Here is a 13780-nt window from a genome sequence, read left to right on the forward strand (position 1 = left end):
AAGGCCCTTGAGAGACGAATGTGCAAATGGGGTGGAGGTCTACTTGAATTCCAATAAAGTTTGAGAAAAACATGCTCTTCGAGTTTGTTGTCTTTGACAGCATTATTATATTTTTGTATGACATTTTTTACCATGTCTTGGGCTCCATGTAGCACTCATCAGCTATTAAATTAAGCTTCTATTTCTTACAGTCGTGTCAATTATATTAAGTCCAACTAGTTTAGCTAAATGTTTTTATTTTTTTATTAAGGTTACTTTTTACTTTTATACTTTAAGTAAATTTTAGAGCCTGTACTTTTTTACTTTTACTTGAGTAAAGAGGTTAAATCGATACTTCAACTTTTACCAGTCTTTTTAAACTCCAGTATCAATACTTCTACTTGAGTAACGAATGTGTTTACTTTACGACTGATTTTTAGCAGATACTTACACCAGGAGGGGTCACTATGTAACATCATGCCTTAAAACTATAGGGCTTTATGTACTTATATATATACACTTTATATACTGTATATATATACTATATATATATACACACTATGTGCTTCCTGGGACTCAGAGGCCTAACATTCATAGTCAGTCACTTAGCACTTGACACTTTCATCCATAGCAGTGGGCCGCACTGGCAAGGTATGCATTATATACATGTACAGTACGGAGCCTGTCAATCATTTCATACATATGTACAGTATGGAACCTATCAATCATTTTATACATATGAACAGCCTGGAACCTGTCAATCATTTCCAACATTTGTACAGGATGGAACCTGTCAATCATTTCCAACATTTGTACAGGATGGAACCTGTCAATCATTTTATACATATGAACAGTCTGGAACCTGTCAATCATTTTATACATATGAACAGTCTGGAACCTGTCAATCATTTCATACATATGAACAGTCTGGAACCTGTCAATCATTTTATACATATGAACAGTCTGGAACCTGTCAATCAAACGCATGACAGTGGAGTTTTAGCCCCTTGCTTCACTGACTGAGTTACTGAGGGGAACTCTAACCCTGCTCTCAACACGGCATGGTGGATACAGAACCAGTCTCCACCAGCTTAACCGCTTCCTGTGCGTGTGTCTGTGTGTGTGTGTGTGTGTGTGTGTGTGTGTGTGTGTGTGTGTGTGTGTGTCTGTGTGTGTGTGTGTGTGTGTGTGTGTGTGTGTGTGTGTGTGTGTGTGTGTGTGTGTGTGTGTGTGTGTGTGTGTGTGGGCATGTGCATGTATGTTGCGTGCGTGTGAGTGTGTGCATGTGTGTGTGTGTAGAGCTCAACCACTTCCTTTGCCATTCTGCTCGACTGCAGAGCTTCCTGGTGGTGACTAACTCCTCTAGCAGTGAAGGGGGAGGGGAGGAGAACTCCGTCATCTATAAGTGGAGTCCGCTACCAGCGCCTGCAGAACCACACTGCCCAAGAGAGGCCTTCCTCGCTGTGGCCAATCACAGAAGAGGTAGAGCTGTCAGTCAAACACACTATCCAATAAGGATTGTTCATTTGCGATGTAGCTTGTCACTGAAAAACAACATGACTAAACAGGATGATTATGTTGCTATTGTGCCAACAGTCTGTTGAGCTCTGTGAATCCCTACGCCATGTTCACCACCACTACTCCTTAGAACATCATGGCTTTATTTTGATAGGACACACACACACACACACACACACACACACACACACACACACATATATATAAATATACAGCTCCGGGTCTTTCCCTGTGTCATTTCACATTATTACACATTACTTAATTTCTGAACTTATTTGTTTTGGTTTCTGTATGGATTACTTGGGTTGTATAAACATCTGGTGAAAATGTCATGTCAATAGCACCCTAAGAAATATATTTACTGAGAAAAATGGTGATGTGTTCAATACTTATTTTACCTGATGTATATATACTGTATATACATACTGTATATATATATATAGAGAGAGAGAAAGAGAGAAAAAAGGACAGAGAGAGGGAAAGAGAGGTAACAGGACAGGGAGAGAGAAAGAGAGAGAAAGACAGAGAGAGATAAAAGGACCGAGAGAGAGTGTGAGAGAGAGAAAGAGGTATGACATTTGAAACCCCTTCATGGAAGCATCATGTGGATCAAAAAAGGTGTTGCAACTTCTTCAAGATTTCGCAATCAGTGGACGAGATGCCAAATGCGCACATCTGTGGATTCTTTATTGAAAGGCTCTAAGCTTTCAACAGAAGATTCTCCATGGATAAACTTACGGTATGAATGGCGCTTTTATCTTTTTAAATTCGGTCACTCCCACCTTTCTTTTGTTTGGTTGACCCCTACGGCCAATTAAATCTGACTTCGCTATCTGACTTTCACTTAATCAGATCGTATCAACCACGCCTGTTTTATGGGATACGCATGGCAAAACGTGTGCGTGTGGGAGTATGTGTGTGTGACGGAGTGCCGTCACAACACATGACTGAGTATGTGCTCTGACCCGAGCCTGGCTCTTTGGCGTTGCGGTCAGAGTGCAGGTTTGGCACCCTGTAGACCCGCGTTCAAGTCCGGGTGGGGTGACTACTTCTCTACTGTGTGAGTGTGTGTGTGTGTGTGTGTGTTCTCCTCAGGTGGCAGGGCTCTGAGGGGTTCGTATTTCATAAATATGTGTGAATCATTTGTGAATACAGCTTTTTGTAGTAACGTATATTATATTCATTTTCTAAATCATTTTCTGATGTGCACATGCAGTATATCCATCTTCTTGGTGCTCTGCTTCGGCAACTGCGTACTGTACAAAGTCATGTTGTAGCATCTCCCATTCAAGCTATTCAATCCATACCAGGTCAATTCATAACAAATTCTGTTTTTCATTTTTGAAGTTGTGTTGATATTCTGCTAGCCAAAAAGTAAATCCTGTGTAGGTTTATTCTTTTTTTCCAGGTTTTAAGCTGTTGTGACATCATGACCTTTGACCTTCACTCGTGGACATCTGTCTTTAACCCAGTATAAGCTACTTCACATAGCGTCACTGTTTTATGAAACTATTTATTAATATTTTCTCTGAATTTATTCATTTCAGACTGTTGTATTTTACAATGTGTTAAAACAATACCATATAGAGGACCAAGTGCTTTTAAAAAGAAGCTTAAAAAGGTTTTATCATTTAATTACTGAAAAAAATGAAATTAATTTGAATAATGATATCCATACATTTACTCATACTTTTAATATGTTCATATTTGTGGATATAGATAAAACATTAATAAAATCCAGTAACCTTATCTTTTTCAGTAAATAGCTTCATGTCTCTTCAGGTTTTCAGCATTCCTGCGTGGGTTTATCATTTCCAAGGTCATACCTGCAGGCACTACTCTGCACCCGCCAGTAGGGGCACTGTTGGCATTCAGCACTCTACCTGATGTGCTGCATAAATACCCAGACCAAAGCCTTTCTTGCACATTTCTCCACGATGAAACAACAACAAATAAAAACAGACTTCTATGCAAATGAAATAACTTAACAGAGGAATGCAAGTCTCAGCATCAGTGTTTGTATTAGCCTCAGCTCTAAGCAAATGACATAAAAGATGAAAGACAATATTGGCCTATTCAATTCGATTCAGTTTTATTTATATAGCGACAAAACAATAAAATTGTCTCAAGGCGCATCATTCAAGAAAAAAAAGAAGGAATCCTACAATTGACAAGCCCATTCAAACAGAATGTTTTTTCTCATCAGCGTTTGTGTTTGTTGTTGGTAAAATTCACCAACATCGTTTGTGTTTAGAAAAAAAATATGAAGGATTATTCTCTTTAGAAAATCATGATGAATTAAACTGTACACTCAGCACAACCCATACACTTTAATGAGTTACGGCAGTAGCCACAGAACAGGTCATTCAGAAATCATAATGCATGAGGACATTTTAACACCAGGAACAAGTCATTATTAACCTGGCAAAAGGAAGTGACATCATCTCTTGCTATGCAGCTGTACTTTCACTGAAGCTCTCACTGGTAAGATCCTCAAAGGAGAGAGTTTACAGCCAATAGCAAAGTATGGAAACACTCTCTCAGTGAAAGTGTGTGTGAGAGTGTGTAGATGTGTGTTATTATCAGGGTCAGAAAATGACAGCTCTCCTCTGTCCCAGTCCAGCTGCACTCTGATCCTCTGGAGTTTCTGCTTCACTGTGAAGAGAGTGTAGGGCTGTGGGGTAGAACGTGCTCTATATCTACCATTATTATAACACAAATACCACAGTCCACTCATGGAGGTAAAGTTTCCCTTCCTCTGATGAGACTCTGTCATCACACCCACATTCCACAATGGAATCTCTCCAACCTCCACATCCCAGCAGTGTGTCCCTGAGTTAAAGCCCTCAGAGCCCAGGACACTGGCATACTTATCAAATCTCTCTGGGTTATCAGGAAGCTGCTGCCTCTCAGTTCTGTATGTCACACTGGTCAGATCCTCAGACAGGATGAGACGTGGGTCTGCAGTGTTGGGATCCAGAGTCACAGGAGCTGCAGAGAGAAAGAACACACACATGAGCTGAACACTGAGTGATGTGTGATAAGGATGTGAATGATGGCCATTATTATTAGTGGTGTTACCAAGTGTAAAGGCAGGAGAAGTAGTAACAGTGAAATGCTCTTTAGTCATCAGTATAAAGAAATCACAGCTGTGCAGGAGTTTACTCATAGGGGGTGATCTGTCCGTTTTCCCGTCCGTCTATTGAAGCATCCACCTCATCATTTTGCCAACAATCTCTGTGGTCTCTATTCTCATTATTAATAGTGGTGTGGTGTGACCAAGTGTAATGGCAGGATGGCAATGAGGCCATCCAACCATCCATCCACATTTCTGTTGAAGCTTCTCTCTACTTCAGGTATTTTCTTAACTGTCTCTGCGGCATCTATTTCAAAGCACATGGGGGTGTTCTCTATATTCTAAATGTGTTGAAATGTGTGTGTCAAATGTGCCTTCATTGAACTGAATGATGCATCTTCCATTCCACTCCAAATCATGTAAAATCGTTTGATGTCTCGTCGATCATGTTTTCTCTCTGTGTGTTTGTGTGTGTGTGTTTGTGTGTGTGTGACTTACTGTATTGGACAGTCTCCTGCATCTTCTCCCAGACTCTGAACTTCAGGTTGCCCAGGTGTTTTGCCACATTGATCAGAGCTCCTGAAACCCTCTCTGGATCCTGCAGTGTGCACTGGGCTCTGGAATAACATTCAGGAGTCAGTGCTGCTGTGGGTTTGGGTTCAGAACCACAGAGAAGAGAGAGACAGGAGGCAGATCACTCACCTTTCTACTGTGCTCTTGTAGTTCTGTCAAATGGCAAAGGGGAAATATTATCAAAACACTTCCTGTTGTTCTCACCAATGTATCTTAACAACAGAGATGTTATCAACAAAACTATTAATCAGATCTTAAGAGTCACTATACCAGGGGTCTCAAACTCAAATTACTGGGGAGGCGATTAGCATCCAGTCTGCTCAGTGGGGGGACAGATTTTTTTTATCTGTTGGCTTGCCTATCAAAAAATTATTTTATTTTATAAAATAAATGTATTCCAAGTGTATAATTTCACTTGTTTGCCAAAATACAGCATCTTTCCATCTATAGTGATCTAAAATTAATAGTTTACTGATATGCTGATCATTGATGGTGCACCGTCTGTTGTTATTCCTCGGAGTGCCTTTCATGACAAACCAGCATGCTCAATTGCGTCACACAGTTGCTCAGATATATCCTAACTTGTGGTACGGCAGATTTTACACAAAGTAATTTCTCTGTCACTTCAAACTGGTTGTTAACCATGCAGAAATAAATCACGAGCTGAGCATTATCATTTATGTCAGTACACTCGTCCAGAGCCACAGTATACGCACTAAAACGTTTGCCTTTGACACACAGTTAGATTTATTTTCCGATAATGACCGCCGGACTATACATTTTCCTGGTAATTATTTGGTTACTTGTCAAAACGATAGAAGCCATTACTCCAAAATACCTATTTTTAATGATTTTGTCGCCATTTCGTGACTTCTGCATAGTGACTTCTGTATAGTTCTTCACGCAAATAGAACTTTAAAGTTTCAGGTGTTGCGTAGCAACCCATTACCTGCTGACTTCATTCACACGTTTGCATTACGTTAAATGACTGGACTACTTGCGGAATGATATGAAGGATGTGAATTAGAAGCACAAAACCCATAGCCAATGGCAGCGGTAAACATTGGGGTAGCCCATTCAAATCAATCGAACTTTTTACAACATTCTGCGGAGCCGGGGGGCCGGATGAAATCGCTTGTCGGGCCGGGAGTTTGAGACCCCTGCATTAAACAGACAGTGGATACTTCTCACCCGCAGGAATGTGATGTCATCAGCTCCCATCTCCTCTTCTATGGCTCTGATTGTGTCTGTAAGAGATGAGATCTCTCTGCTCATCTTCTCAATCTTCTCCTTCATCACCTGTCTCTTCTGCTCCTCTTCCTCCCTCAGTGCAGCTAACCTGGCCGCCTCTTCATCTCGTAGAAACTGGTGAAGCTCCTCAAACTCCTCCTTGATCTGCTCCTCTGTGTGCTGGGTCTGAGTCTGAGTAGAATTATATCAACATCACACAAGGATAGTGTGTTTTTCACACTTCCAAGGCTATATTGGTTCATAATAGATAAAAGCAACATAATGAAAGAATGTAATTCAATTCGAAGAAGTAGCAGTAAACATTTGCATTTGGAATCTTGCAGTGAGTTCATTTGTTAAAACAGTTTGTACAAAGTAGCGCACTAGGCTAAAAAAGGTAATTTTCATGTCTGAAAAATGAATTATAATAATAATAGAAACTTCACCATCATATTAGTAACAGTAATAGTGTTGGACATCACAGTAAATCACACTAACCTTAATGCATTGAGCTGTTTTATCACAGGTGATCTTAGCTTTCTCAAAGGTCTTCAGCTTCTCCTGTAGAGGCTGCAGTTTGACCTTGAGCTCCTCCTAAATGAATGGATCACTTTAGTGTGGCGTGCATACTAACTCCATTATCATACAACAACCAATCATTATCCACAGACCTGAGAGTGTGTGTGTGTGTGCACATATGTGTAATCATACTATAAATATATTTATGCAATCCTGTGAATATGGCTGAGACAAATTTGTATTATTATTAAAACATATAATCATCTCATTATCTGAGCAGCAAGCTGGAACTTCAGTGTTGAAAGTCTTCTTTAGGGCTTGACAATAAAGTGAACGCTGTTTGTGTGAAGGAGGTCATAGGGAACAGTGGCATCTACTGTAGAGAGGGGGAGGACATGCAAGAAGATGCTGCTCTGCTGATAGTCGATGACCAAAGAGCCTTACCTTCATCTCAGATGCTGCTTCTCCAGTAGGACTGAAGCTGTGGTTTTTGTGTAATTTTGAGTCTCGACACACCAGGCACACAAGCTGTTGATCATCTAGACAGAGGAGCTCGAATTTCCGCTTGTGCCCTTTGCAGAACATTTGTGTATAATCTCTCTCCTGTACGAAGGTCTCACACAGGTTCCTTAAAGCCAGATTTGGAAGAGGGATATTCTTTGATAACGTCCTCCTGCAGACTGGACATTCTCTGGATTCTTTGGTTCCCCAGAACTGCTGCAGACAGGCTTTACAGAAGCTGTGAGCACAGGTCAGGATGACAGGATCCTTGAAGACGTCACAGCAGACAGGACAGCAGAGATCCTCTTCTAGCTTGGAGGCCATTTTCCAAGACTAAATGTTTTTCAAGTAATAGCTTCCCTTTTGTTTTGGCAAGTTGACAATCTTAACTTCCACTTTCACTGGTTTCATAAATCTACTGTCTTTTTTTTGCTCAAACCTCTCCAGGATTTTGATCACAAACACGGACACAGACACAAATGTAGCGAACAGGACCTGAAATAACTTCCCTGAAAGGCTGGAGATCAAAGGATCGGAGTCCCTAACCCCTAGGCCTACTAGTCTCAAGCCTAATCTGCCTTCAAGAAACGAATATAATAGTTTAGGCTTTAGGATTTGGACATGTCACAGTGATGACCTAAAGGACAGAATACAAGCATAAGTGTCTGTGTGTGCAACTTACCCTGTATTTCCCCTAACTACCATACTCTACTGGCAGAGGATGAGACGCCCCTACTTCAGAGAAGATCAAGAACTTCATAGTATAAGCAATAGTTTAAAAGTTGAAAGTGTGTGGTGATTTATTATACTAAATCAATTGGGAAAATAAAACAAATACAAAGTGTATAGTTATTCAAACCTGTTACCACTATTGTTGGCCAACTTACTAAACCTGAGCGCTCAGATATGATTTAACATATGAATCTAAATAAATTGAAATGAAACCCCTTTCATTCACCGTTTCAAGGTATTGAAGAGAACTTGTATGGGATCAATGCATTAGCCTAAGCTATGATACCATAACATTGACTTGAATGACATTTAAATTCAGATTCTAAACAATGTAACTTTACAGCAAATGAACAGCTGTCACCAAAGACAATTAATGTCACTGACCAGTGTCCTCTCACCCAATAGTTGTTTTAAACAGAAATGTTCCAAACAATAAGAAAAATACTCAGTTCCAAGTGGAAGTGTCCGTTAGGGTTAGGGTACGGAGTTACTTCAGGAGTTCTACGATTCAGCCCCGAGCAAAATACTCAAATCTTGTTCAGACTCAGTCCATAGGAAAAATGATGAAGTATCAAAGCAAATAGGCTGGTCAAACAATGTCTTCGTCCAAGCATGTAACAAAGTGACAAATCAACTAACAAAAATCTTCTGTTTAAAAAAAGGCGGAGTTATCGCTTCGTCGCATTCGCGGGTAACACAATGGTTTCTCTTCACTATAGCATACTGTTAAATAACACAAACTCAGGTTACTTCACCTCAAGTCTTCCCTTTAGTTTTCACTCGGTCGCTGGAGCAGTCTCTGGTTGGCAGGGAACTGTCGAACTCGGCCGCAAAAAGGATCCAAGAACAGCGAACACAATCCAACGCGATTGTCACTTCTTCCCTTAGCCGGTGCACTGCTCCTTCCTATCGTCTTAAAGGCTACACACTCCAAAGGCCGGAAGGCAATCACTTTGCGTCGCTAACTTAAAACTATATTGTGCATTAAATCAATAGTTCAGTCTTCCAATTCTGCAGTCTGGCAGCTCCACTCACATCCTCACCGTTCACCGGTCTCTGACTACTTCCTGTAGTCAGAACAGTTCCTGTTCACCTGTATTCCAACCTGCTGATTGGCTACTGACTACACACATAAGAAATTAGTATAAAAGATAAGGAGAAAGAACAATACATGTATATCTCTTATTTGCTACACAAACACAAACACGAACACAAACACAAAGTATTCCTTGATATTTTTCCCACAAATTCCCATATACCGGAGTAGTCGGACAGGTTGAAAACAGCGTCCGTCTGTCACTGACCTTTACTTTCTGATTCAGGAAAGGTGAGTCAGAGAGAGGGGTCTGGAAGAGCAGGTTCCAAACATGCACAAACATGCACGCGCATGCGCACACACATTCACACACACACACACACACACACACACACACACACACACACACACACACACACACATACACTTACTTTCATGTAACCACAAGGCATGGGAAATGTGGATGGATTAATTAATTCATCTGATTTAAAGCGTACTGGTGCGTCTGGACCAGGACAGACTCAGTTGGCTGGAGAAATGCATAAATGGTCTGATATTCACAGGAAGTTTGGTAATCAGAGAGAGTTTGGTACTGTACTTCCTTTTTGTGATTATAGGTTCACATGTTGGTATTATGGGATTCATCGATGGGGAAAATCATAAATGGCACCACAGAAACTTTGAATGTTCTAAACTGTATCAAATATCCTACATTTACCTCCAGATCAATATCCCTCTTACTTTTTAATGACTGTTTTCTTCTAGGAATAGTGTTGCACAAGATTTTGCCACGGTTCAGTGGTGTAGCAGTCAGAACCATAGTGATGGTACTACAATAATGATATAAATAAAAAATGATCATATAAACAAAAGCGTCTGCTAAATGACTAAATGTAAATGTAAATAAAAACGTAATACAATTGACAAGCCAGTTGAAGCAACTTTTATTTGATTTTAGTCATCAGTGTTTCTGTTTGAACAGTCCTAGGAGTCGGATCAGACTGAAGCTCAAACTGTTCTGTTCCACTGTCTCATGGACCACAGTTATTCAACAGATTGTAGACAACTTAAAAACATGACTACATTTCACCAACCTCCCACAAAGTTTGGAAAATAAAAGCAAGTAATTATTAATGTCGGTAGGAATATCATTTGTAATACATTTCTGTCCAGGATATATGTCCTTCAATTTGGAATATTTGCTTCAGATCATGTGACACCTCTGGATATTCTTAAGGCAACTAACCATAGTACCAAGTCATTCAGAATTCATAATGAATGGGGACATATTAACAGCAAGTCATCATTAACTTGACAAAGGGAAATTCAGCTCTATCTGAACTGCTCCTCTGTTACTGAGGCCTTCACTGGTAAGATCCTCAAAGGAGAGATCTTACCGCCATTTAAGTATGGAAACACTTTCTCAGTGAAAGTGTGTGTGAAAGTGTGTAGATGTGTGTTATTATCAGGGTTAGAGAATGACAGCTCTCCTCTGTCCCAGTCCAGCTGCACTCTGATCCTCTGGAGTTTCTGCTTCACTGTGAGGAGAGTGGAGGGCTGTGGTGGAGAACGTGCTTTATATTTGCCATCTTCATACCACACAAACCACCGTCCACTCATTCTGCGAAAGTTTCCCTTCCTCTGAAGAGACTCTGTCATCACACCCACATCCCACCATGTGTTCTCTCCAACCTCCACATCCCAGCAGTAAATCCCTGAGTTAAAGCCCTCAGAGCCCAGGACACAGAGACACGTATCAAATCTCTCTGGGTTATCAGGAAGCTGCTGCCACTCATCACGATGTCTCACACTGGTCAGATCCTCAGACAGGATGAGTTGTGGATGTGCAGTTTTGGGATCCAGAGTCACAGGAGCTGCAGAGTGAGAAACACAAATGGTTAAGGTGGAAAGAGCACACAAAAAGAGATACATACACATATACAAACTAGAGGACATTATCTGTATCTGTATTTTTATCCGTTAAACCATCAAAATAATCTGTCTTTGTCAGGCACATGGTGTATTTGTTTTGCCTATTATTTATTGGTGATGCCGATTGGTGTGCTTTCAAAGCATCACGTTGATTTATTTTATGTATTTATTGTATGTATTTTATGTTATTAATTTTTAAACATTTTTCCACATCCTCGTGCTGTACTTTTCGTCTCTCTTTTTAAATATTTTAATGTAAGTTTCATAAACTGTCTGAACCCCCCAGCTTGTCTGTGTACAGTGAACCACACCGCCTGGGCCTGGGCAGACAGGGTCACAAAGGGATGTTTGAGATGCATATGGTTATGCATTACTGATGTTAGGTGTTTCACATCCCTGCCTTATTATTGTGGCCTTGTACAATTGGCAGCTGATGTTAGGCCCATCAGCTGGGCTGGTTGTAAAGTGCTCCCAGATAGCACTGGTGGTTTAAGGGGTGCTGTAGAGTACATTGCTAGGTCCTAAAAAATAGTGTGTGTGTGTGTGTGTGTGTGTGTGTGTGTGCGTGTGTTTGTGTGTTTGTAGGCCTGCTATTATTATATTTATATGTTATTATTAATTCGCAACATAAGCTGTTTGTATGAGAATCAGAATCACAAAACCCGTTGCCAATAACAGCAGTCATACATTTTTTTCAGCGGTCATTATAAAGAAATATTGGACCTCCGAACGTTGGGGTGACCCTTCAATTCAATGGAACTTCCTGAAACATTCTGAGGAGCTATATAATAAAATGATATAATGCACAAGACCAATTCCTGATAACCTAAGGGCTGACTAAATGTGTATATCATTATTGTTATAGCGTGTGTGTGTCTGTGTGTGTGTGTGTGTGTGTGTGTGTGTGTGTGTGTGTGTGTGTGTGTGTGTGTGTTTGTGTGCGTGTGCGTGTGCATGTGGGTGTGTATGAGAGAGAGAGAGAGAGACAGAAAGAGAGAGAGATGCTAACTATACTCACTGTATTGAACAAACTCCTGCATCTTCTCCCAGACTCTGAACTTCAGGTTGCCCAGGTGTTTTTCCACATTGATCAGAGCTCCTGAAACCCTCTCTGGATCCTGCAGTGTGCACTGGGCTCTGGAATAACATTCAGGAGTCAGTGCTGCTGTGGGTTTGGGTTCAGAACCACAGAGAAGAGAGAGACAGGAGGCAGATCACTCACCTTTCTACTGTGTTCTTGTAGTTCTGGAAACAAAGGGGGAAAAAACATGAAACATTGTCAGTTTTGACAATAAAATACATCTAAAAACATTAGACTAAGTGCAGAAGGAGTGTTGAACACTCTTCAGGACCAAACTACATTACAACACGCAAGCAGAAATTAAAACCCTACATTCCAGGAGTTCAGGTCAATGTTAACACACTGACAGAAGTACATCCTCCGGGCAAGTTGGTCTCGGACAAACCAGTTCCCATAGCTGTGACAGGGCTCAGGTAACACTCTCTAACCACTTCACAGTCACACACACACACACACACATACACATGCATGCTCATACATGCGTGCACAGGCTCACTCACACAGAGACACATGAAAACACAAACACACACAAAACAACATGCATATATGTATGCTTCATATGGTGTAAATGATTTACTCACACACAGACAAATGCTAAAACAAACAGACACCATGTCCAGCACTTCTCATAGTCACATTTTTCATGGCGATAGTGGTTCAGGAGGTAGAGTAGCCTCTGCCATCAGTGTGTGAATGGGTAGATGTCTGAGGCATTTGTCTGTAAAGCGCTTTGAGAGCTCTATCAGTAGAAAAGCACTATATACATGCAGTCCATTTATAATTAGTCACTAGTTTAGTCAGTAGAAATAGTGGTCAGTCAGGGTGACTGAGACACACACACAGATAGATTCCTACCTGCAGGAAGAGAATATCATTAGCCTTCATCTTCTCTTCTATGGCTCTGATTGTGTCTGAAAGAGATGAGTTCTCTCTGCTCATCTTCTCAATCGTCTCTTTCATCAGCTGACTCTTCTGCTCCTCTTCCTCCCTCAGTGCAGCTATCCTGGATGCCTCTTCAAGTCGTAGAAACTGGTGAAGCTCCTCAAACTCTTTCTTGATTTGCTTCTCTGTGTACTGGGTCTGAGTCTTTGTACAACATAATGAAAGCATGTAATTGAACTTAGTCCAAGGCCTGTTACACTCTTTTAGGTAGTCTGACATGCCTTGATGTTTTTGTATATTTCACCTAACCAAAAACATTGATGCAAAAGTGGCTTATAGGATTATATTCTAGAAGACCTCAGCAATAACAACATGAGAGTAAAATGAATGTAGTAAAATATATATATATTTAAATCAAACGTAAACATACCCTTACAAATACCTACTTAAAGAGGTGCCCAGACTTTGTACGAAAACACGTTGTAAAGATTTCGGGCGAGACTTTTGAACTCTGAACCTTGTAAACATAGGTGTTAGCTAGACATAGGCGATTTTAGCATTCAGAAAGTGTGTGTGGTTTCACTGCTAAATATAAGCAACTTTAAGGTAACCTTTTCTTCTCCAAAACTAGTGTCCCTACACAATGAATATTGATGAGTTAGGTGTAAACACACCTGGGATTGCTCATGGCCCATCTGTCAAAGAAAATGGCCGTTACGTA

At 40.6% G+C, this 13780-nt stretch overlaps 2 protein-coding genes across 2 annotated transcripts in view; both read right to left on the minus strand.

Moving 5' to 3' along the window:
* Positions 1-3706: 3706 nt before the first annotated feature.
* Positions 3707-8239, minus strand: LOC105893848 (zinc-binding protein A33-like). Its single transcript, XM_031581375.2, has 6 exons — positions 7340-8239; positions 6875-6970; positions 6338-6523; positions 5276-5298; positions 5072-5190; positions 3707-4488 (listed from the first exon to the last, which is right to left on the minus strand). Exons 1-6 carry the CDS (start codon positions 7718-7720, stop codon positions 3938-3940), a joined length of 1356 nt encoding a protein of 451 aa, XP_031437235.1. The 5' UTR covers positions 7721-8239; the 3' UTR covers positions 3707-3937.
* Positions 8240-10084: 1845 nt separating this feature from the next.
* LOC105895430 (zinc-binding protein A33-like) overlaps positions 10085-13780 on the minus strand; it is an 18419-nt gene continuing 14723 nt past the window's right edge. The window contains exons 7-8 of the mRNA XM_031581383.1: positions 12560-12574; positions 10085-10708 (exon numbers count right to left, since the gene is read on the minus strand). Coding sequence (XP_031437243.1) covers positions 10497-10708; positions 12560-12574 — 227 coding nt within the window. The 3' untranslated portion in view covers positions 10085-10496. The remainder of the gene's footprint in view (positions 10709-12559; positions 12575-13780) is intronic.

Source organism: Clupea harengus, chromosome 2 (genome assembly GCF_900700415.2).
Source record: "Clupea harengus chromosome 2, Ch_v2.0.2, whole genome shotgun sequence".
Classification (NCBI taxonomy): domain Eukaryota; kingdom Metazoa; phylum Chordata; class Actinopteri; order Clupeiformes; family Clupeidae; genus Clupea; species Clupea harengus.

Excerpts from the sequence above, each read along its gene's own strand:
- LOC105893848 (XM_031581375.2), bottom strand. The coding sequence starts at position 7,720 with ATGGCCTCCAAGCTAGAAGAGGATCTCTGCTGTCCTGTCTGCTGTGAC. Across the intron at positions 5,299-6,337 it reads ATGACATCACATTCCTGCGG|AACTACAAGAGCACAGTAGA; the intron begins GTGAGAAGTATC and ends GCCATTTGACAG. Across the intron at positions 5,191-5,275 it reads TACAAGAGCACAGTAGAAAG|AGCCCAGTGCACACTGCAGG; the intron begins GTGAGTGATCTG and ends ATGTTATTCCAG.